The following is a 21,173-nucleotide window of genomic DNA, read 5'->3' as shown; positions in this document are numbered from 1 at the left end:
ACTCCTCTGTATGATGCTGTGTCCTGCTGGCTAATAAACCCGCTGCTCTCCTGCTGAGTGAGAGTCACTCCTGCCTGCAGACAGGGTGCAGAGCTTGGGGGACCCTGAACCCCATCACAACCGCTCACAGGCCACACCCAAATCTCCCCCACCTCTCCGTGCTGTACCTGAGCCCTGTATCGCGAGGGGGCAGCCCCGGGCTCTCGAGCTGCGTGTAGCTCTTGGAGCCATGAAATGCGGCTCCTCCTTGGGGCTGCAGGCTGGGAGTGCCACCTGCCGCTCGCACGTGCACCCCGCTGCTTGGTGGGAGAAATGTGAATCGCTGGCATCAAGTTCTAGCGAGGGGGAGCTGCGGGGGGCTAGCTCTGGGGCAGGGGGAGGGCATTGAGCCAGGTAGTAGATACAGTCGTACCCCGAGATACGCCCATTCGGGCTAGGAGAATTCAAGTTTACGAGCAGCTTGATTGAGGACCACTCCTTCGCCTTACGAGGCATTCACTCGAGTTGCCGAGTGTCTCAGCGGGACGCGGACACCCTGCAGCTGGAGAAGGGGTCAGCCTATCCTGGCCCTGCTCCTGCCACTCATTCCTCGGGCGCCACTCGCCGCCTGCCAGGGGTTTCCCAGAGCCCCCAGCCCAGCCTTTTCCTGGTCTGGTCTGGTGCCTGCCTCGGTGCTGGAGTAGCCGGCGGCCGCAGGCTCCCAGGCACTCCTGGGAGATGTGGCTGCTGGGTGCACAGTCCATCCTGGCCCTGCCCCACCACTTGCTCTCCGGGGGGCTAGGGGGCTGCCGCCCGCCCTGTGCAGCGGTGCCCTGTGCCAGGTAAGCGTAAGTGGGTATAAATTTTGGGGCTCAGGAGCGCATAAAATTTTTTCCCATTGAAATCAATGGTAATTACATTTTCGACTGACAAGAATTCGCCCTAAGAGGAGCTTTTCAGGAACAAATTACCCTCATAAGGCCGGGGAACACTGTATATATATTTCTCTATCTATGTAGATTGAGAAAAAATAAGTATAGCTCGATAGCGAAAAGCATAATACGTGTCTCTTTGCACTCTGTCCCCCGCTGTTCTGGCTCTTCGTGTGTACCTGTTTGGCCACCCCCGCTATCTCGTTTCCTCTGTTAATTGGTTGACCCCTTCGTCAATGGAAAGTGGACGCGCGCCTGCAAAACCTCGGTAGATTTGCCTTATGTTATGCGTGAACGAAGCACACGAGATCTTTTATAGGGGAAAAGGCCGTACACCGCATTTGTTGAGAATATGCATATGCTTTTCAGACACGCACACAGCAGGCACACGGTCCCGCCAAACAATGTTATAGTTACCAAGCCAGAGCCTGGATCAATCTAGTGGCCAGCTAGATGGATCGCAGAGGGGAAGCAGGGCCTTGTTGGTTGTGATCTGATGTTCTCCTGGAGTTGGTGGCAAGACAAACCCAAAGTCCCCTGGCAAAGCACCCTGCTTTTATAATCCTTTCCTCCGTTGAGGTTTGCTGTGTCCGTCTGGGACTGGCGTGTTATCTTTTGATACCAATCGTTCTCATAACATCTGCGAAAGGTTCAGCCTGTAATCCATAAACATCTCCGAAAGGCTCATCCTGGAATCAGTTGTCCTTGCTCCATGTTTTAGAGTCGTCAACGTCCCAATCCGATCACTTCTCGACTGGGGTACGTACTGATGGTCCTTCTCTGACGCCTGGAGTCGGTCTTCCCCCCCGGCTTCGCCCCTCCTTTCTTGACCATCTGGCTCTGGGCATAACCTTCACATCTTTATCTCAACACAGACACCACTTCCACACACAAACAATTCTTACAAGGACTCAGAGAAAGCAGAGTAAAAAGAAATGTAAATCAAGCAATTAAGGCCTCAGCCTTCAACATCATCCTGCACTCTCATTAACATAGGCACAAGACCAAACTGTCTTTTACCTACTTGCTAAATTCACTAAACTCGAAAACAGGAGGCAGGTGTTCGATTAAAGAATTTAATCAATAAAATCAGTGTTACATGTGTTAGTATCAGAGAAGGAGCCGGGTTAGTCTGTAGCTTCGAGAACAAGAAGTCGTCCTGTGGCACCTTATAGACTAACAGATATTTTGGAGCATGAGCTTTTGTGGGCAAAGACCCACTTCATCAGATGCATGAGTGAGGGAGAGGGAGGTTTCAAAGGGGTATTTAAAGAGGCGGGTCCCAGGCAGAGGGAAGGCCAGAGCTGACAAGGTCTATTCAGCAAGGTGGAAATGGCTGGGAGGTCATCTAGGCCAGTCCCTGCCCTCTTGGCAGGACCAAGCGCCATCCCTGATACCTATTTGCCCCAATCCCTAAATGGCCTCCTCAAGGATTGAGCTCACAACCCTGGGTTTAGGGGGGCAAAAGTTTAGTATTCAACATCTTCCCTCTTCCTCTCCTTATTCCAACCCTCCCCTACTGCAGCAGCTTACAGATTCAGGCCTCTTCCCCTGAAAGTGGCTCTGTTGAGGTAACAGCCTTCCAGCTTGTCAGCCTGTTCGCATAACATAGAACCTGGGAAAGAGCCATGAAGTGGTCATGAAAGCATTTAACAGGCATGTGCCAATGCTGAATTCCCTGCCCAAGCCGGTTGTGCATTCCTGTGTCTGCAGGACCTTGGTTTAAAATTTGCTTTAAATATTTCATTCTTTTGTGGCTGAAGCTTGTAAAACCACAGGTCTAAAAGCCCTGGCAGGGATATTTTGCTGCACCATCTGAGGATTCAGCTTAAGTCATAACTGCTGGGGTCTGCAGACCGGTTTTTAAAATAAAGTCTTCAGAAGATGCCTGATCAAAAACCAGCAGCCAGGTAAGACAGTGCTGTCCCAGACAAATTCACCCCATCGCCACAGCTCCCACTGAGCCAGCCCCTTGCCCTGCCCTCGTGCCATGAGATGATTCACCGCCCTGGGGCTGAAGCCTGGAGTAGCTGGCCTCCATCCTGGGCTTTTCGCACCACCATGTGGTGGGGTGCTTGCACGGAGCAGCCGGATGGGCGCCCCCCCATATGCGGCTCACCTAAGCCACATTTGCTACATCCCGCTGCCCCGTTTCCCACAGGTGGTGCCCCTTGTGAACCCCAATGCCCTGCTCCAGGCCCCTCACATGCCCCAACCCTTATTCCTGAACATCTGACATCCCCAGCCCTGACTTGGGTATCTCCCACATCGCAACCACCTGCCCTGAGCTTCTCATGTACCTCACCCTGACTCCTGCACCCTCAGCCCACGGCCGAGAGCCTCTCACGTTCCCGCCCATCATTTCTGGAGTAGTTCTGATTGCCAGGTAGGTTTGTTTAGCCTCGTAAAGCTGCACCGTGTGCGGATAAGGCGCATTTTGGCGTGATCACGAGCATGAGTTGAGGGAGGACGAGAACACAGAGCATCGTTCCTTTCCTTTGGGTTTGCTTTCCTGAGAAGTAAACCTCCGTAAGCATTGCTCCTTGTTAATTACGCGTTAAGTTACTAGCCTTCCTTCCCCGCCTATGGCCTGTTTGCAATAGATGTCCATACCCAGGTGGTTCGTTCGTTCGCACGGGTGGTACACATCTATGCACTACCTCGGTGTTGGTGTTGCACGTAAGAAATTTTAACCCGCCCTAAAGAAAACAGGACAAGCCTGGATCCCAGACATAACCCGCCTGACTGGGTCTTGGCTGGCCTGGCAGGATAGGGTGCCTGGGGCAGGCCACTCCATGCACAGTTGTGACACACACACAGAAGTGCTTGTGAGGGGGTTTTGCACAAGCAGGACTGCATTGCCCAGGCCCCATCAAGAGCACTTTTGTGTCTGGGGCAGGAGTGTGCAAGCAGAACCCTGCCCCGGACGCCCCATCCTGGCAGCACAGCCGGGACCCAGTCAGGAGTGTTACGGTCGGGGTCTGTGTTTGTCCTGTGACTGCCCCCCTTGATGCTGTTTCACCAAAGGGGTAAAGCAGCAGGGGCCGGGTGTCAGGACTCCTGGGTTCTGTCCCCAGCTCTGGGAAGCGGGAGAGGGACTAGCGGTTAGAGTGGGGAAAGGGCTGGGGGGGCCGAGAACCAGGACTCCTGGCTTCTACCCCCAGCCCTGGGAAGGGGAAGGGGGATGAGGGGGCTGGGTGCCAGGACGCCTGGGTTCTACCCCCAGCTTTGGGAAGGGGGATGTGGGGGCCAAATGCCAGGACTCCTGGGTTCTGTCCCCAGCTCTGGGAAGGGGCAGGGGGACTAGTGGTTAGACTGGGGGAGGCTGAGAGCCAGGACTCCTGGCTCTGGGAAGGGGAAAGGGGACGGGGGTAGGTGCCAGGACTCCTGGGTTCTGTCCCCAGCTCTGGAAAGGGGCAGGGGGACTAGTGGTTAGACTGGGGGAGGCTGAGAGCCAGGACTCCTGGCTCTGGGAAGGGGAAAGGGGACGGGGGTAGGTGCCAGGACTCCTGGGTTCTGTCCCCAGCTCTGGGAAGGGGCAGGGGGAGGGGCCGGGTGCCAGGACTGTCAGCAGAGTCCTGCCGCCCCGCCCCGCCCCCACCCCCTCACCTCGCTACGCCCGGGGGGGGTCAGGGCAGCCCCCGGCCCGCACAATGACCCCCCCGCCGGGGCCGCGCGCCGCCTGTTCCGGGCACCAGCTGATCGCCCCCCCCGCGCCCCCGCCCCTGCGCCGCCCCCGCGCTCCGGAGAGCGGCGCCTGCGATGGAGCCGGGCCGGCGGGCGGCGAGGGCCGCTGCCTAGAGGGGCGGTGAGAGGGGCCGGGCCGGGCCGGGCCGGGGGACAAAGGGGACCGGGGCTGTGCAGGGGGGCGGTGGGGGTGTAGATGGGGCAGGGCTGTGCAGGGGGGCGGTGGGGGATAGATGGGGGCAGGGCTGTGCAGAGGGGCGGTGGGGAGATAGATGGGGCAGGGCTGTGCAGGGGGCGGTGGGGGTGTAGATGGGGGCCGGGGCTGTGCAGGGGGCGGTGGGGGTGTAGATGGGGGCCGGGGCTGTGCAGGGGGCGGTGGGGGTGTAGATGGGGGCCGGGGCTGTGCAGGGGGCGGTGGGGGTGTAGATGGGGGCCGGGGCTGTGCAGAGGGGCGGTGGGGGATAGATGGGGGCAGGGCTGTGCAGGGGGGCGGTGGGGGATAGATGGGGGCAGGGCTGTGCAGAGGGGCGGTGGGGAGATAGATGGGGCAGGGCTGTGCAGGGGGCGGTGGGGGTGTAGATGGGGGCAGGGCTGTGCAGAGGGGCGGTGGGGGGATAGATGGGGCCGGGGCTGTGCAGAGGGGCGGTGGGGGATAGATGGGGCAGGGCTGTGCAGAGGGGCGGTGGGGAAGAGATGGGGGGCAGGGCTGTGCAGAGGGGCGGTGGGGCGATAGATGAGGCAGGGCTGTGCAGAGGGGCGGTGGGGGGATAGATGGGGCCGGGGCTGTGCAGAGGGGCGGTGGGGGATAGATGGGGCAGGGCTGTGCAGAGGGGCGGTGGGGAATAGATGGGGGGCAGGGCTGTGCAGAGGGGCGGTGGGGCGATAGATGAGGCAGGGCTGTGCAGAGGGGCGGTGGGGGTGTAGATGGGGGCAGGGCTGTGCAGAGGGGCGGTGGGGAATAGATGGGGGGCAGGGCTGTGCAGAGGGGCGGTGGGGCGATAGATGGGGCAGGGCTGTGCAGAGGGGCGGTGGGGGGGTAGATGGGGCAGGGCTGTGCAGAGGGGCGGTGGGGGGGTAGATGGGGGCAGGGCTGTGCAGAGGGATGGTGGGGTGGTAGATGGGGGCAGGGCTGTGCAGAGGGGCAGTGGGGGGGTAGGCGGGACAGGGCTGTGCAGAGGGGCAGTGGCGGGGTAGGCGGGACAGGGCTGTGCAGAGGGGCGGTGGGGGATAGATGGGGGGCAGGGTTGTGCAGAGGGGTGGTGGGGCGGTAGATGGGGGCAGGGCTGTGCAGGGGACGGTGCGGGTGTAGACGGGACAGGGCTGTGCAGAGGGGCGGTGAGGGTGTAGATGGGGGCAGGGCGTTGCGGAGGGGCAGTGGGGGGGTAGACGGGACAGGGCTGTGCAGAGGAGCAGTGGGGGATAGATGGGGGCAGGGCTGTGCAGGGGACGGTGGGGGTGTAGATGGGGGCAGGGCTGTGCAGAGGGGCAGTGGGGGGGTCGACGGGACAGGGCTGTGCAGAGGGGCGGTGGGGTTGTAGATGGGGGCAGGGCTGTGCAGGGAGCGGTGGGGGGGTAGACGGGACAGGGGTGTGCAGAGGGGCGGTGGGGGTGTAGATGGGGGCAGGGCGGTGCGGAGGGACGGTGGGGGGATAGATGGGGGCAGGGCTGTGCAGAGGGGCGGTGGGGGGGTAGATGGGGGCAGGGCTGTGCAGGGGACGGTGGGGGTGTAGATGGGGGCAGGGTTGTGCAGAGGGGCGGTGGGGGGATAGACGGGACAGGGCTGTGCAGGGGGTGGGGGGCAGATGGGGCAGGGCTGTGCAGAGGGGAAGTGGGGGGATAGATGGGGCAGGGTTGTGCAGGGGGTGGTGGGGGATAGATGGGGCAGGGCTGTGCAGAGGGGCGGTGGGGCGATAGATGGGGCAGGGCTGTGCAGAGGGGCGGTGGGGGTGTAGATGGAGGCAGGGCTGTGCAGAGGGGCAGTAGGGGGGTAGGCGGGACAGGGCTGTGCAGAGGGGCGGTGTGGGGGTAGATGGGGGCAGGGCTGTGCAGAGGGGAAGTGGGGGGATAGATGGGGCAGGGTTGTGCAGGGGGTGGTGGGGAGGTAGATGGGGGCATGGCTGTGCAGAGGGGTGAGGGGAGGGGGTAAGGTGGATGTGGCTGGATGTTGGGGGGCTGTGTGGAGGGAGGAAGGGGCAGGTGAGCGAGTGGTGGAGGAGGTGGACAGAGATGAGGGGTGCTGTGAGAAGGGGGGTGGGGGTGGAGCGGGGTGGGGGTAGCTGGCTGCCAGGGGGTATTTCCAGACGGCTGGAGGAGGTGCAGGTGTGGGGGGTGGCCATGTGGGGGCGGATGGTGGGCGGACGGATGGATCTCTGTCGGGAGGAGGGCTCGGGCTGTTGAAAGGGGGGTGCTGGGGTAGAGAGACCGGCCCAGCCTTGGCGGCGTCTGCGGCCGGTACCCACGGTGTGAGCTCTTCCCCCTGGGACCAGTTACCAGGTGAGCTGGGGGGCAGGGACAGCCAGTGCCCCACAGGGCTGACCGCAGCTGGCTCCGCATTGGCCCGGCTCAGCCCAGGGCCCTGCGAGAACTCCACATTCCGAGGGTGGCTCAGAGCCCGGCTCTGTCCAGAAAAGGGGCCTTCAGTGGGTCACCCTGGGAGCTGCCAGCTCTGGCCCTGCCTCGTGGCTGGGCACAGGCGGGGGCTGGGGTGGGAGCAGGGTCTGTGTGGGGGTATCCACCAGGCTGGGAAATGTGTGTTTGGGGCTCCGTCTCTGGAGCACAGCCCATGGCCGGGTTACTGGGTATGGGGGGTACCAGCCCTGGCCTCAGCTGGCAAACCCCTCCCAGTGGGGGGAGGGGGTCCTGGCCATCTGTCAGAGAACTGGGGGGAGCAGGGGGTCAGTTCAGTGTAACGGGGGGTGGGGAAGTCTGGACTGGGGCGACACCCCTCCCCCAGAGCCCAAACCCATGGGGGAGAGGGCAAGAAGGATGAAATGAATTCAGGTTGTTGGCTGGCAGCGGCTAGGAGCCAACCGAGATCGGAGCCCCGTTGTGCCAGGTGAGATCAGGGCCCCGTTGTGCTGGGCGCTGCCCAGACCCCGGCCGAGATCAGGGCCCCGTTGTGCCAGGCGCTGCCCAGACCCTGGCCGAGATCGGGGCCCCATTGTGCCGTGCGCTGCCCAGACCCCGGCCGAGATCAGGGCCCCGTTGTGCCAGGAGCTGCCCAGACCCCGGCCGAGATCAGGGCCTCGTTGTGCCGGGCACTGCCCAGACCCCGGCCGAGATCAGGGCCTCGTTGCGCCGGGTGCTGCCCAGACCCCGGGTGTGATGGGGTTCAGGGGTCCCCCGGCACTGCACCCCGTCCGCTGGCAGGAGAGACTGTCACTCAGCAGGTACAACAGCAGGTTTATTAGGCAACAGATGTCCAGTTTCTCACAGAAGCAACAGCACAGCAGCCAGAGACAGTCCTTCCAACCTGTCCTGGGGAGAAGACCCCGAGGGATGCCCCTCTGGGGTGTAGCTTCCCCCTCCTCAGGCTGGCTGCCTTCCAGCTCTCCCTTTTCCTCGCCTCTAACTGCCGCCCCCGATTCAAAAACCCAGCTCAGCTCCTCCCTGCTCTTTGTTCAGGCAGAGGTGTCACCTGCCAGTTGTAGCCCCAGGGTCATCCTTAGCCACTGGGAGCTGCTGCTTGCCTCAGACATCCAGCCTGACTCACACATGCACTCCCCCCACTCCATCACACCGGGTGAGATCAGGGCCCCGTTGTGCCAGGAGCTGCCCAGACCCCGGCCAAGATCAGGGCCTCGTTGTGGCGGGCGCTGCCCAGACCCCGGCTGAGATCCGGGCCCCGTTGTGGCGGGCGCTGCCCAGACCCCAGCTGAGATCAGGGCCCTGTTGTGCTGGAACATGAACTCTGGTCCCTACACCCAAGGGACTTACAATTTAACTGGACACAGAGTGGGAGGGGAAACTGAGGCACACGGGGCCGGGAGGTCACACGGCAGGTCAGAAGCACACCAGGGGACAGAGGAGGAGTCCTGTGTCCCTGTCTGGTGCCCAGGAGCCTGTCCCTGCTGCTGCTTTGCGCTCGCTAGTGCCAACAGCCGGGGCCCAGCACTGCCAGCCTGGCACTGGGGGGTGTGAGCTGGGAGTAGGTTGCAGAGGTCATGCTGCTGCCTCACCCACGCTCTCTCTACCTCTACCGGAACTACTTCCCACTTCCCAGCCAATCAGCAGCTCCCAGTCCAGCCTCTTCACTCACCTCTCCGCCTCTTCCAGGACTACTTCCGCTCGCCTACCAATCAGCACCTCCCAATGCTGCCTCTTGACCCAGGCGCTTCCCATCGGTCCGCCTCCGCCAGGACAACTTCCAGCCCTTTACTATTGGTACCTGTACCTTGCAGGTGGAGAGATACGTAAAATAGACCCTTTCCTTTAAAAACAAACTCTCCAGCACAAGTCAATGCCGGCAGGCCTAGAAATTGCAGGGTCAGCACAGATCTCCCTGCCGGGTGGGAGAAAGGCTCCTACCTTGGCCGATTCGCACCTGGGTCTTGTCACCTTCCCATGGTGCCTTCGCTTGCACACCCTGTTTCACAGGGGGGCCCAAATGCTTCCCGCAAGGGAACTCGGGAGGCACTAAACCCCCAACTGTGACCCAAAGTGCAAATGGCGCCTGTCCCCTCTTGCACGAGCACATCTGGGCCGTGTTCCCTCTTGCACGAGCACATCTGGGACCCACCCCGTGTTCCCTGCGAGCTGAGTGCCAGGGCGGCCGCCCAGGAACATTTCGGGGGATGCTCAGCTGGTTGGCAGAGCGCTCGCAGCCAGCCACAGGTGTTCCTACGCGTGGTGCAATTGGCTCATGCCTCTCAGTGCAAACAACAAAATTTATTCCGCACATGGATGGAGAACATTAGCGGGAACCTTGGACATGCCCCTCTAGTACGCTGCATGTGGCCACATCCGTTGCCTCTTGCAACATGCTGCATGGAACGTGCTGTTGGGTAAAATCCCTGTTGCCCTCAGAGGCGCCATCCAGCTAGTCTGTGGTTTGACATATCCTAGAACTGGAAGGGACCTAAGTCCGGTCCCTGCCCTGCCGGCAGAGCCTCTCACCAGCCCTGCCTGCCGCAGACCCTTGACAGGCCTCTCCAGGGCTGAACTCGCATCCTGGGTTTACCCGGCTGATGCTCAAACCTCCGGTGGAGTTACAGAGCCTGGGCGCTGGGCTATGCCAGCCGAGGCGTTTCCTGCCAGAAAAGCCATTTTGTTGAAATGGAAAGGCAGATTTCCACCTCCTTTTTATTAGCAAACTTTGGAAATTGATCAAAATGGAGCCAGTTTTTCTGCCCTGTCTGATTTAATCTATTAAACTTCCACACTATCTTACCATCTCTTTTCCACCTCCACAGTTTATATTCCACTGTGCTCTGACGTTAGACTATTATTCTATTATCCTGTCTCTTTTTATTCTCCTAAGTAGACTGTTGATTATTGTCCATTTGCTAGAGTTGCAATCTACCAAGGAAACAAACTAACATCAAAGTGTAAGAGAACCTGGATACAGAACAACACCAGATTGTGCTTTGATATTCGAGTATATTTTCTTGATTTCAGCTGTAGCTCTGGAAAAGTGCAAAAGCCTCCAAAAATAGAAAACTAATTAATTACACTTTTGTATTGAATTTTGTTTTCGCTATTTAGATTAAAGCTCTATGGAGTGTGATAGAGTTTAAATAGAGAAAATGTAGCTGATCACACTTTCAGAGGACGGCCTGTTTTCTCTAGCTAGATTGTAGTTCTGTGCACGTGTAATCGAATCTAAATAAAGAGAAATAGTCAACTTGGCTGTTGGATGAGATTCTGTCTAGATTCTGTGGGATGATTTCTTGCAGCTAACTTTGTATTTGCAGTTTTATATTCCTCTCACTCTCCCAGCCGGGGCAGATATCTCTCCTTGCTCGGGTCTTCCGTCCTCTCCGAACACTTCAGACACGTTGAAGTAAAGGATAAAGCGTCCGGTGGCTCCCGGCGGTCGAGCATTGTCTCGGAATTTCCATTCCCACAACATGGCAAAATTTCGATTTGTCCCAGTATGGGGCGACTTATCTGGACTGGAAGGGACCTCAGGAGGGCCAAGCACCATCTAGAGCATCCTTGCTGCCTATTTATCCAACCTGCTCTTAAATATCTCCAGTGATGGAGATTCCACAACCTCCCTAGGCAACTTATTTCAGTGTATGACCACCCTGACAGGTAGGAAGTTTTTCCTAATGTCCAACCTAAACCTCCCTTGCTGCAGTTTAAGCCCATTGCGTCTTGTTCTATTTTCAGAGACGAAGGGGAACAATTTTTCTCCCTCCTCCTTGTAAGACCTTTTTAGGTACTTGAAAGCCGCTGTCGTGTCTCCTCTAGATCTTCTCTTTTCTAAGGGAAACAACCCCAGTTCTCGCTCGTCCCTCATAGGTCAGATTTTCTAGATTTTTCATCATGTTAGCGGTTCTTCTCTGGACCCTCTCCAATTTCTCCACCTCTTTCCTGAAACGCAGGGCCCAGACCAGGACACAACACTCCAGCTGAGGTCCAATCAGCGCAGAGCAGAATAACACCCTGTGTCTTCCTCTGCGCACTCCTGCTAACGCAGGCCAGGATCGCGCTTGCTTCTTTTGCAGCCGCGTCCGCCTGTTGGCTCGTACTCGCCTTGTGGCTCGCTCTGACCCCTCAATCCCTTTGGGCTGTTCAGGAACCCCCCCAGTACGAGCGATTTCGACTCGTGCTTCACTTGCGTTACCGTGAGCGAAGCACGAGTCGAAATCCCCTTCCCAGCTCCTCCGCCAGCGCCTAAGCAGGGGAGAAGCTGCTCTGGGGAGCCAGGAAACTGACCAGCCCTGGTGCGCTGGTCAGTTTCCCGGCTCTCCCCCAACTTGCGTGAAATTTGTACTGTACCGTCCTCCTCGCTGGGGTCCCTTCCCCTTCTGTGTGCAGGGATCTGTAGGGGGCATCAGCTGGGGGGTGAGCTGTGGGGCGCAGCCATGGGGCCGGAGTGGGAGCTGGGGGGCAGTTTGCATCATGCGAGGAGCTGCTGGGGGAGGACCTGGAGTCTGCCTTCACACCTGGCACGGGAAGCGGGGGGTGTGGGCAGGTGCTGACCCCTCTGCCTTTGGGCCTCCTTTGCCAGGTGCCCCGTCCCCACGGAGGGACCCCCTGTCTCCCACACCCAGAGGGCACATCATGGCTGGGGGGAAGCAGGAGCTGAAGAAGAGTGTGTCCATCATCCCCTGCTTTGTGTTTGTGGAGGTAAGGCACTGGGGCTGGACGCCGCGGTTCCCTCCCTGGCTGTGGCAGGGGAGTGAGGACTAATGGTGAGGGCAGAGGTGGCTGGTGGGGGGGAGCCAGGACTCCTGGGTTCTGTTCCCCACTCAGCTCAGCCAGAGATCCTAACGGGCCTTAAAACAGGTACCTGCCGCTGTGAGCTTCCCTGAAGCAGTGTCCCAGAGCCCCGTGCTCTCATGTGGCTCTGGGGGGGCCCTGCTGGGGGCTCTCTGTCCGCCATGTCCCTTGGCCCCCAACCTGGGAGCCCCTAGGCCAGTCTGCTGGCATCAGACCCCTGGGGCAGATTCACACCCCAGGTCCACCTTGGGCAGCCCTGAGTCCCAATCCACTGACCTCTCTCTCGGCCCCCACTTAGGAGTCCCACCTGGGAGGCGGGGAGTCAGCCACGGCGGTGGGCGCTAAGTGCCAACTGTAGGGCCCTTGGCATGGCCGTCGTCTTCTGGGACACCCCTGGGGCATGAGGCCCAGTCAGACATGGACCTCGGCAAAGAGGAAACAGCCCCCACCCCACATAGCACAGAGGGGAAACTGAGGCACCCACCGTCAGCATGCAAACCATTATGAAAGTGTCCCAAGCAGTGCCCAAGCCAAGGGGATGCCCATGCTGTGAACTTCCCTGCAGCAGTGCTGTAACAAGCCAACCCCCACCCCACCTATGCAGTAGTGCCAGCCCCTCCTGCCACAACCCCCAGAGGCTGCCCACCGAGGAAGGTCTGGTATTAAACTATAAGGGGGGAGGGTCCCTGCAGGGGGTCCCCTCCACCATCCAGCCTAGGAGCACAAAGCCAGGGCCAGGAGCCAGAGGGTGAATTTTACCGTCTATCACTCCATGAAGCCCCGGCCTGGCCCCTCCAGCTCACGGCCAGTCCTCTGGGCCTGGAGAAACTGAGGCAAATCCCCAGCCCCCTCTCCTTCACTTACAGGGTCCATCATTGCTGCCTTCCTGTCCTAAACAGCCCCCACACCCACCTACAAACAGTCCCTGGGCCCCTCCCCAGAGCTGGCTGCATCTCAGCACCAGGTGAGGGGCCCTTGTATAAACAGCCCCACCCCAGAAGTAGCTGCATCCCAGTGCTGGGCGAGGTGTCCTGCTGCCTTGACTGCAGGGGGTGGGGGGGAATTTTTTGGGTGCTCTGGCCAGCAGGCTGAGGCCCAAGTCAGAGCTCTGGTTGGGGGCAGGGCGGGTAAGGAGGGAGCCCCAGGGGCAGATGTGAGGGGGCGGCAGCCATCTGCCCCAGTATGGCTGAGGCAGGCGCCTCTGTCCTCAGCCGTGATGTGATGTGAAGCTACACCAGGCAGCCAGGCGTGAACGGGAGTGCACGAGGGAGCTTGCACGGAGTCGGGGGAGGGGAGGAGAGGGGGTGGGACCGACGGCTTCTGGGCGCTCCCCCTCCCAGCTCCCGCCTGGCGCTCGGGCTGGGCCGGGCACCGAGCTGCCATGTTCTATTTCCAGCTGGTGATCATGGCGGGCACAGTGGTGCTGGCGTATCACTTCGAGTACACCGACACCTTCCCCGTCCACATCCAGGGCTTCTTCTGCTACGACAGCACCTACGCCAAGCCCTACCCAGGGCCTGAGGACACCAGCCGCGCCCCACCCGTCCTGGTCTACTCCCTGGTCACAGCCGTGCCCACCGTCATGGTGAGGGGCAGGGGCTGCTGGGGGGGGGGGCCGGGGGGAGCTGGGATTGCAGGGGGAGGGAGCTGCTTCTGTCCTCCCCCTCCCTGGGGACGGGCCCAGGAGGGTCGCCCCGGGGTCTGACCTTTGTCCTTTGACCCTGCACACCTGTGCCAGACCCAGGGCTTTGGGGCAATGTGCCTCCTTCTGCCGCGGCAGCCAAGTGCCAGCCCCATGTGGGATCTGTGGGAGCCTCCCAGCCGCTGGGGGCCTCAGATCCTCCTCTGGGGCCCTCAGCCCCTGCTGGGACATCGGGGTCCTGGAGCCAGGCCTGGAGGGTGTCTGCATGGAGGGGAGGGCTGGGGATTTGTGGGGCTGGGGAGGCTGAGGAGGTTCTGAGGGTGTGGGAGGGCTGAGCTTTTGGGGGCTGGGGAGTGGAATGGGGCCAGGGACTCAGAGGGAGGGGGGCTGGGGGTTCAGAGGGGGAGGGGAACAGGGAGTCACTGCAAGGGGAGCAGACAGCAGCTGGGGGCTGGTCCCCCCACCCTGCTCCCCACTGCCCAGCTGTCAGCATCAGTGTGACTGGTTCCATGTGTGGCCATGCCCCCCCAGCACTGGACATCGACAGTGGGGGCCCACCCAGAGCACAGGTGGTTCCTTGGGACAGGAGTCAACTGGGACGGCGCTGGGAGGGGACTCAGCCCCCCCAGCTCTGCCGGTGCCCCTCACCCCCGACCCACAGCCCCTGCCAGCCCGGCCCTACCCCCCCAGCTCTGCCGGTGCCCCTCACCCCCAACCCACAGCCCCTGCCAGCCCGGCCCTACCCCCCAGCTCTGCCGGTGCCCCTCACTCCCAACCCACAGCCCCTGCCAGCCCGGCCCTACCCCCCCAGCTCTGCCGGTGCCCCTCACCCCCGACCCACAGCCCCTGCCAGCCCGGCCCTACCCCCCCAGCTCTGCCGGTGCCCCTCACCCCCAACCCACAGCCCCTGCCAGCCCGGCCCTACCCCCCAGCTCTGCCGGTGCCCCTCACTCCCAACCCACAGCCCCTGTCAGCCCGGCCCTACCCCCCCAGCTCTGCCGGTGCCCCCTCACTCCCGACCCACAGCCCCTGCCAGCCCGGCCCTACCCCCCCAGCTCTGCCGGTGCCCCTCACCCCCGACCCACAGCCCCTGCCAGCCCGGCTCTACCCCCCCAGCTCTGCCGGTGCCCCTCACCCCCGACCCACAGCCCCTGCCAGCCCGGCTCTACCCCCCCCAGCTCTGCCGGTGCCCCTCACCCCCGACCCACAGCCCCTGCCAGCCCGGCCCTACCCCCCCAGCTCTGCCGGTGCCCCTCACTCCCGACCCACAGCCCCTGCCAGCCCGGCCCTACCCCCCCAGCTCTGCCGGTGCCCCTCACTCCCGACCCACAGCCCCTGCCAGCCCGGCCCTACCCCCCCAGCTCTGCCGGTGCCCCTCACTCCCGACCCACAGCCCCTGCCAGCCCGGCCCTACCCCCCCAGCTCTGCCGGTGCCCCTCACTCCCGACCCACAGCCCCTGCCAGCCCGGCCCTACCCCCCCCAGCTCTGCCGGTGCCCCTCACTCCCGACCCACAGCCCCTGCCAGCCCGGCTCTACCCCCCCAGCTCTGCCGGTGCCCCTCACTCCCGACCCACAGCCCCTGCCAGCCCGGCTCTACCCCCCCAGCTCTGCCGGTGCCCCTCACCCCCGACCCACAGCCCCTGCCAGCCCGGCCCTACCCCCCCAGCTCTGCCGGTGCCCCTCACTCCCGACCCACAGCCCCTGCCAGCCTGGCCCTACCCCCACAGCTGTGCCGGTGCCCCTCACTCCCGACCCACAGCCCCTGCCAGCCCGGCTCTACCCCCCAGCTCTGCCGGTGCCCCCTCACTCCCGACCCACAGCCCCTGCCAGCCCGGCCCTACCCCCCCAGCTTTGCCGGTGCCCATCTATAATGGGCTTCAGGGTCCCCCGACCCTCCACCCCGTCCGCAGGCAGGAGTGACTCTCACTCGGCAGGAGAACAGCGGGTTTATTACCCAACGGGGCAGCGTGGTACAGAGGAGTCAGTGCAGCCGGCAGAGACATCCAGTCTAATCCATGTTGGGGAGGGGAGGCCCCGGACCTTGTCCCTTCCTTTGTCTCCCTCTCCCAGCCCAGACTAACTACTTCCCAACTCCCAGTTCCAATTCGAACCCCTCAGGCTCCACCTCCCACTTTGTCTGCAGCCCAGAGGTGTCACCTGGTCCGCTCGGTTACCCTCAGCAGGAGCCCCCCACACGCCCCCCCACTGCATCACATCCTCAACCCCCCCACAACCCCGTTTGCCCATCCTCTGTCTTTGCCCTCTGCCCCTCCCTTCCGGGCCTCCCTCACCCCCTTTGCTCCCCCTGTGGGAATTGCCGCCAGGTCTGGGGGGGCCCCTATCTCTTCCTGTCACCTCCTTTACAAGCTGGGCCCTGCTGGGGGCTCTCTGTCCGCCCTGCCCCTTGCCCCACAACCCAGGAGACCCTAGGCCAAGCTGCTGGCATCAGACCCCTGGGGCAGATTCACACCCCCGGTCCGCCTTGGGCAGCCCTGAGTTCCAATCCACTGGGCTCTCTCTCGGCCTGGGATGGGGGGAGCCAGCCATGGCGGTGGGCGCTAGGTGCCAACTGTCAGGCCCTTGACAAGGCCGTTGTCTTCTGGGACGCCCCTGGGGCACGGAGCCCACACCCTCCCTCCCCCCACGCCCCTGCCTCTGGGCTCCAGCTCCTCCAGTTGGCCAAGCTCTGGCTGCTCTGTTGGGGGACAGATCCAGGAGTGAAGGGGGGTCGGGGATCCCCAGTTTACCCCTGCACGGATGAAGCCGCCTCGTCTCCCCCACCGCAGTGGCTCCCTGACCCCTGGAGTAGAGGGGCCTCATTGCAATGCAGCCTGGGGTCCCGGGGGTGGCTGGGCGCCCCCGGGGGTGAGGCAGGGGACTGGGAAGGAAGAGAACTAATGGGGGGCACGAGGGAGCCTGACCCTGCATCCAGGTGCTGACTGGGAGCTGTGCTGACACCCCTTCAAGGCTCTGAGGTGGGAGCGCCCGGGGCCAGGCCCTGAGGTGGGGTCACGGCCGGAGCACCCCCCCCCCACGGACGCCCAGACTGGGGCAGAGCCTAAGCTCCAGCAGCCCCACAACTGCACTGATGGGCTCCAGTCCCCGGCGGGTGGGAGGAGCCCCTGCCGCTGGGGGCCAGGGCCTGGGGGGTGGGGTCTGATGGAGCCTCTAACCGGGGCCCCCCCCACCCCCCCCGCAGATCCTGGTCGGGGAATTGTCGGCGTTTTTCTGCCGGTCGCGGGGCCGAGAGGGGAAAACCATCATCTCCGGGGGCTGCTGCTACTTCGCCCCCCTGCTGCGGCGCATCGTTCGCTTCCTGGGTGAGTGGGGCCCTCCCTCTGCCCCACAGCCCCTCCCTCCCGGCCGCTGCCCCTCCCCCCTCCCCACAGCCCCTCCCCCTGCCCCGCAGCCCCTCCCCCCAGCCCTGCTGGTGCCCGTCACCCTGACCCACAGCCCCTCACCCCGACCCACATCCCCCCCATCTCCTCACCCCGCCCCGCAGACCCTCACCCTGACCCACAGCCCTCACCCCACCCCACAGCCCCTCCCCCCGCCCCACATCCTCCCCATCCCATCCCTCCACCCCACAGCCCCTCCCCCCGGCCGGAGCCCCTCCCCCACTAATCACTCCCCCCCGCAGGTGTCTATTCCTTCGGCCTGTTCACCACCACCATCTTCGCCAACGCTGGGCAGGTCATCACGGGCAACCAGACCCCCCACTTCCTGTCCGTCTGCCGCCCCAACTACACAGCGCTGGGCTGCCAGCTGCCCGGCCCCCACTACATCACCGACCAGGGGGCCTGCGCTGGGAACCCCACCCTGGTCGCCGCCGCCCGCAAAGCCTTCCCCTCCAAGGACACCGCGCTCAGCGCCTACGCCGTGGTCTACACCGCCGTATGCACAGAGGGGCTGTGGGGCGGGGGAGGGAAGGCAGAGGCCCTGGGGCGCTGTGGGGCGGGAGAGGGGCTGTGGGGCAGGGGGAGGAAAGGCAGAGGCCCTGGGGCACTGTGAGGCGGGAGGAGAGGCTGTGGGGCAGGGGAGGGAAGGCAGAGCCCCTGGAGTGCCATGGGGCAGGGGAAGGGGCTGTGGGGCAGGGGGAGGGGCTGTGGGGTGGGGGAGGGAAGGCAGAGCCCCTGGAGTGCCATGGGGCAGGGGGAGGGGCTGTGGGGCGGGGGAGGGAAGGCAGAGCCCCTGGAGTGCCATGGGGCAGGGGAAGGGGCTGTGGGGCAGGGGGAGGGGCTGTGGGGTGGGGGAGGGAAGGCAGAGCCCCTGGAGTGCCATGGGGCAGGGGAAGGGGCTGTGGGGCAGGGGCCACTCCCGACTCCTGGGCCTCCCTCCCATGTGTCTCTCCCCCAGATGTACGTGACACTGGTGCTGGAGGTTCGGGGCTCCCGGCTGGCCAAGCCCTCGCTCTGCCTGGCACTGGCTGCCCCGGCCGCCCTCGTGGGGGTCGTGCGAGTGGCCGAGCACCGAAACCACTGGGCTGACGTGCTGGCCGGGTTCCTGACCGGGGCCGCCATCGCCACCTTCCTGGTGAGACCCCCCCCCCCTTCACTCCCCACCCTCCCCTTCCCCAAGCACCTGTCCCAGGACCCTTCCCGCACCATAGGCTCCCCACCCGAGAGGCCTCCCAGCCCCTCCTGGGGGCTGCCCCCACAAGCACGGCCAGCCCCCAGCAGCAGGGGGTGCAATTCTGCAGGGGGCGGAGCGGGGGTCATGGAGGGCCGGCCCCTCCCTCACGTTGCATCCCCGTCCCAGGTCACCTGCGTGGTCAATAAATTCCAGAGCAAGAGTCCCATGGCCCAGCCGCCGGCGCCACCCAAGAGCCTGGCCAGCGTGCCCGGTGTGGGGCTGCCCTGCGTGGAGAGCCCCCTGGAGAAGTTCAGCGTCGCCCAGGTAAGGGGCAGAGTCTGCCAGCCAGAGATGCGCCCAGCTCTGGGGAGCTACGAGCCGGCCCTGCCCAGCCCAGCCCGGCCCAGCTGGGCAATTGCTCCATCCTCTGGGCCCGAGGCCTCTGCTCAGCCATAGGGTCAGCTGCTGGAGCACCAGGAAAACTCAGGGAGCAGGGTTGGGGGCAGCGGGTCGGGAGTCAGGGGCACTCAGGTGTGGGGGAGGGGTTGCTGTGGCCTGGGCACCCCCCCCCCAGAACCCTCCACCTTACACTTGGCACTGGTGGGCGGCAGTGGGAGATTTGGGGGGCAGGTTCCAGGGGGCAGGAGTATGGCCTGAACCCCTGGGTGCCGGCATGTGAGGCTGGAAATTCCATCCCCTGCTCCCCTCCCCACCTGCCCCCCCAGGGTGGCCGGGAGTCTCCCCTGGGGGGAGCAGGGGGTTTCCCCCGGCGCCTGACCCCAGCACCCTCAGGCTGCGGGCTCTAGGCTTGGGGGACAGTGCCGAACTTAGCGTGGGGGGTCTGTCCAGGACATGGGGGGAGCAGGGGCCAGTGCTGGGGGTGTGGGGGAGCAGAGAGCCTGATGCCCCCCAACACGCTCCCCACACTCAGGCTGCCCTTCCCGGTCTGAGCCCCACACCCCTTTCTCCCCCTAGGAACCCCAGTCCTGCTCTGAGCTGCGAGCCCTGAGGGCCCCCCCCAGGCAACACCCCAGCAGCCCCAGGGGGAGCTGGGATCCAAGGCCTAATGTTGTTTCCATCTCTGTCATTTCTCCCCCACTGTGCGGCTCTCCCTGGGGGGCCCAGCGGGTCCGGGACCCCCCAGAGGAGCAGGATTTCTCCACGCTGCTCACCCGAGGCCTGGAGCGGCAGCTGGCACGCTCCCTCCGCGCCGGGGGCCAAGCCGGGGCAGCTCGGCCCTACGAGTAAGTGCCCCCCCCACGCCTTGCTGGAGACCTGCCAAGGGAGCACCCCTCCCTCACCCCCAGGCAGGTGCAGCCCATTGCTGGGGGGGTGGGGGGAGGGCTTGGGGAGGGGAAACGAATTTTGGGACAAAAGGGAGATTGGGGGCTTGAAACACGAGATGGGGATGAAAGAAGAGAAATCGGGGGGAGTAAAATGGGGGGGGATTTGGCAGTGGAACACTTGACCAGAGCTGCTCGAGCCAGCCTGTGGGATAACAACCCACTAGCGCTGCCCGAGCCAGGCTGCGGGATAACAACCTACTAGCGCTGCCCGAGCCAGGCTGAGGGATAACAACCTACTAGCGCTGCCTGAGCCAAGCTGCGGGACAACAACCTACTAGCGCTGCCCGAGCCAGGCTGCGGGATAACAACCTACTAGCGCTGCCCGAGCCAGGCTGCAGAGGGGATACCAACCCACCAGCGCTGCTCACCACCAGCACATGCTCCAGCAGCTGTTGCAGACGGGAGCTCTGCTCTGGGACCAGGGTAGTAGCTCAAATGGGGGGGTGGGGCAGGTCCTCACTTTTCCGAGGGCTTTGAGGCCTTGTTTAAAGCTCTGCCCCGTCTCTCCCCTCCAGGATCACAGAGCTGTGCCCCAGCGATCACCCGACCCCCAGCTGTGTCTCTTCCCCACCACCCCGGACGTGCTCATCCCCTCCCGCTCCGTCACCAGCGAGGTCTGACGGAGACATTGCCCCACGGGGAGGGGAGGGGGGTTGGACCCCCAGGCCCAGGACACCCCTGTGCGTCTCACTCCCCACAACCAGCACCGTCCCTTTAACACCAGTTCCTCAGGGCTCCTGCGGATGCACTCGGGGGATGTAGAGGGGGAGGGAGTAAAAGGATTGGGCCCGGCTTTCCCACTCTCCCACCCTGTGAGGGGCCCGATCCTGCTGCTAGGGAAATAAGGGGGTGTTTTGGAGTGATAGGAAGAGAGTTAGGTCCCCACTCAGAGCCCCAAAGCCCCCCACCTGGCTGGGGGCTGCTTCCCCTCTCTTCAGGCTGGGCCGGCGGTTGGGTGGGGGGGGCGTTATGTCAGCCAGTGTGTGCTGTGGGGGGATCTGAACCACCCTCTGTAAGCAGAGCCCCAGGCAGCCAGGGCAGAGGGGCGAGGGGATAACACAGGGAGAGGGGCTGGAGGCTGAGGGGCACTGGGCAGAGGGGGTGGGCGGCTACTTTCAAACCTCACCTGGGCTCACCGCAGAAGGGAGAGAGGGAAGAGACCAGCCGAAAGGTCGGGGGGGGGGGGACAAGGGAACTGGGGGTGGGGGGGCTGGGGGAGTTTTCATCTGCATTGAGCAGGAGGGTGGGGGAGGGACTGGAGGGGCTGTGAGGGGGCAAGGGCCTTGGGGGGGCACTGCTGGGTGGCTGCTTCTGCCTCTGGTGCCCGTCCCCCCCCCAGTGGCCCAAGGCCTGGGCCACCCCTCCAGGCAGGACCCTTCTCTCGGGGGTCCCTGGCCACCCCTGGAAACCACGTCTTTGCCCAGAGAAGTGGGGAAGGGGAACTGTGAGCCCCTTGGGGGCAGCTCGCTGTCCAGCCACAGGGCGGGGGGGGCGCGGGAGGCTTACTTAAGCCCCACCCACAGGAATTGCCCAAACTGGCTGGGCAGGACTCAGCCCTGCAGGGGTCTCACCCTCCCCCCCGGAGCCAGACTCGGTTCCATCCCGGGGGCTGGGGGCGGCCTGGC

At 63.5% G+C, this 21,173-nt stretch overlaps 1 protein-coding gene across 1 annotated transcript; it reads left to right on the top strand.

The window, feature by feature from the left end:
* The first annotated feature begins 4,668 nt into the window (after positions 1–4,668).
* On the top strand, positions 4,669–20,284 carry PLPPR2 (phospholipid phosphatase related 2). The gene is given in 10 exon segments (XM_074979941.1): positions 4,669–4,719; positions 11,776–11,894; positions 13,384–13,572; positions 16,830–16,950; positions 17,271–17,524; positions 17,987–18,163; positions 18,389–18,526; positions 19,328–19,446; positions 20,064–20,077; positions 20,080–20,284. Coding segments are annotated over 9 exon segments (1,167 nt in total). The 5' UTR covers positions 4,669–4,719; positions 11,776–11,828; the 3' UTR covers positions 20,169–20,284.
* The last annotated feature ends 889 nt before the right edge of the window (positions 20,285–21,173 follow it).

The sequence above is a fragment of the Carettochelys insculpta genome, chromosome 29 (assembly GCF_033958435.1).
Source record: "Carettochelys insculpta isolate YL-2023 chromosome 29, ASM3395843v1, whole genome shotgun sequence".
NCBI classification, from domain to species: domain Eukaryota; kingdom Metazoa; phylum Chordata; order Testudines; family Carettochelyidae; genus Carettochelys; species Carettochelys insculpta.
Note: the sequence above shows the minus strand (reverse complement) of the source record. Positions and strands in the feature narration are given on the sequence as shown.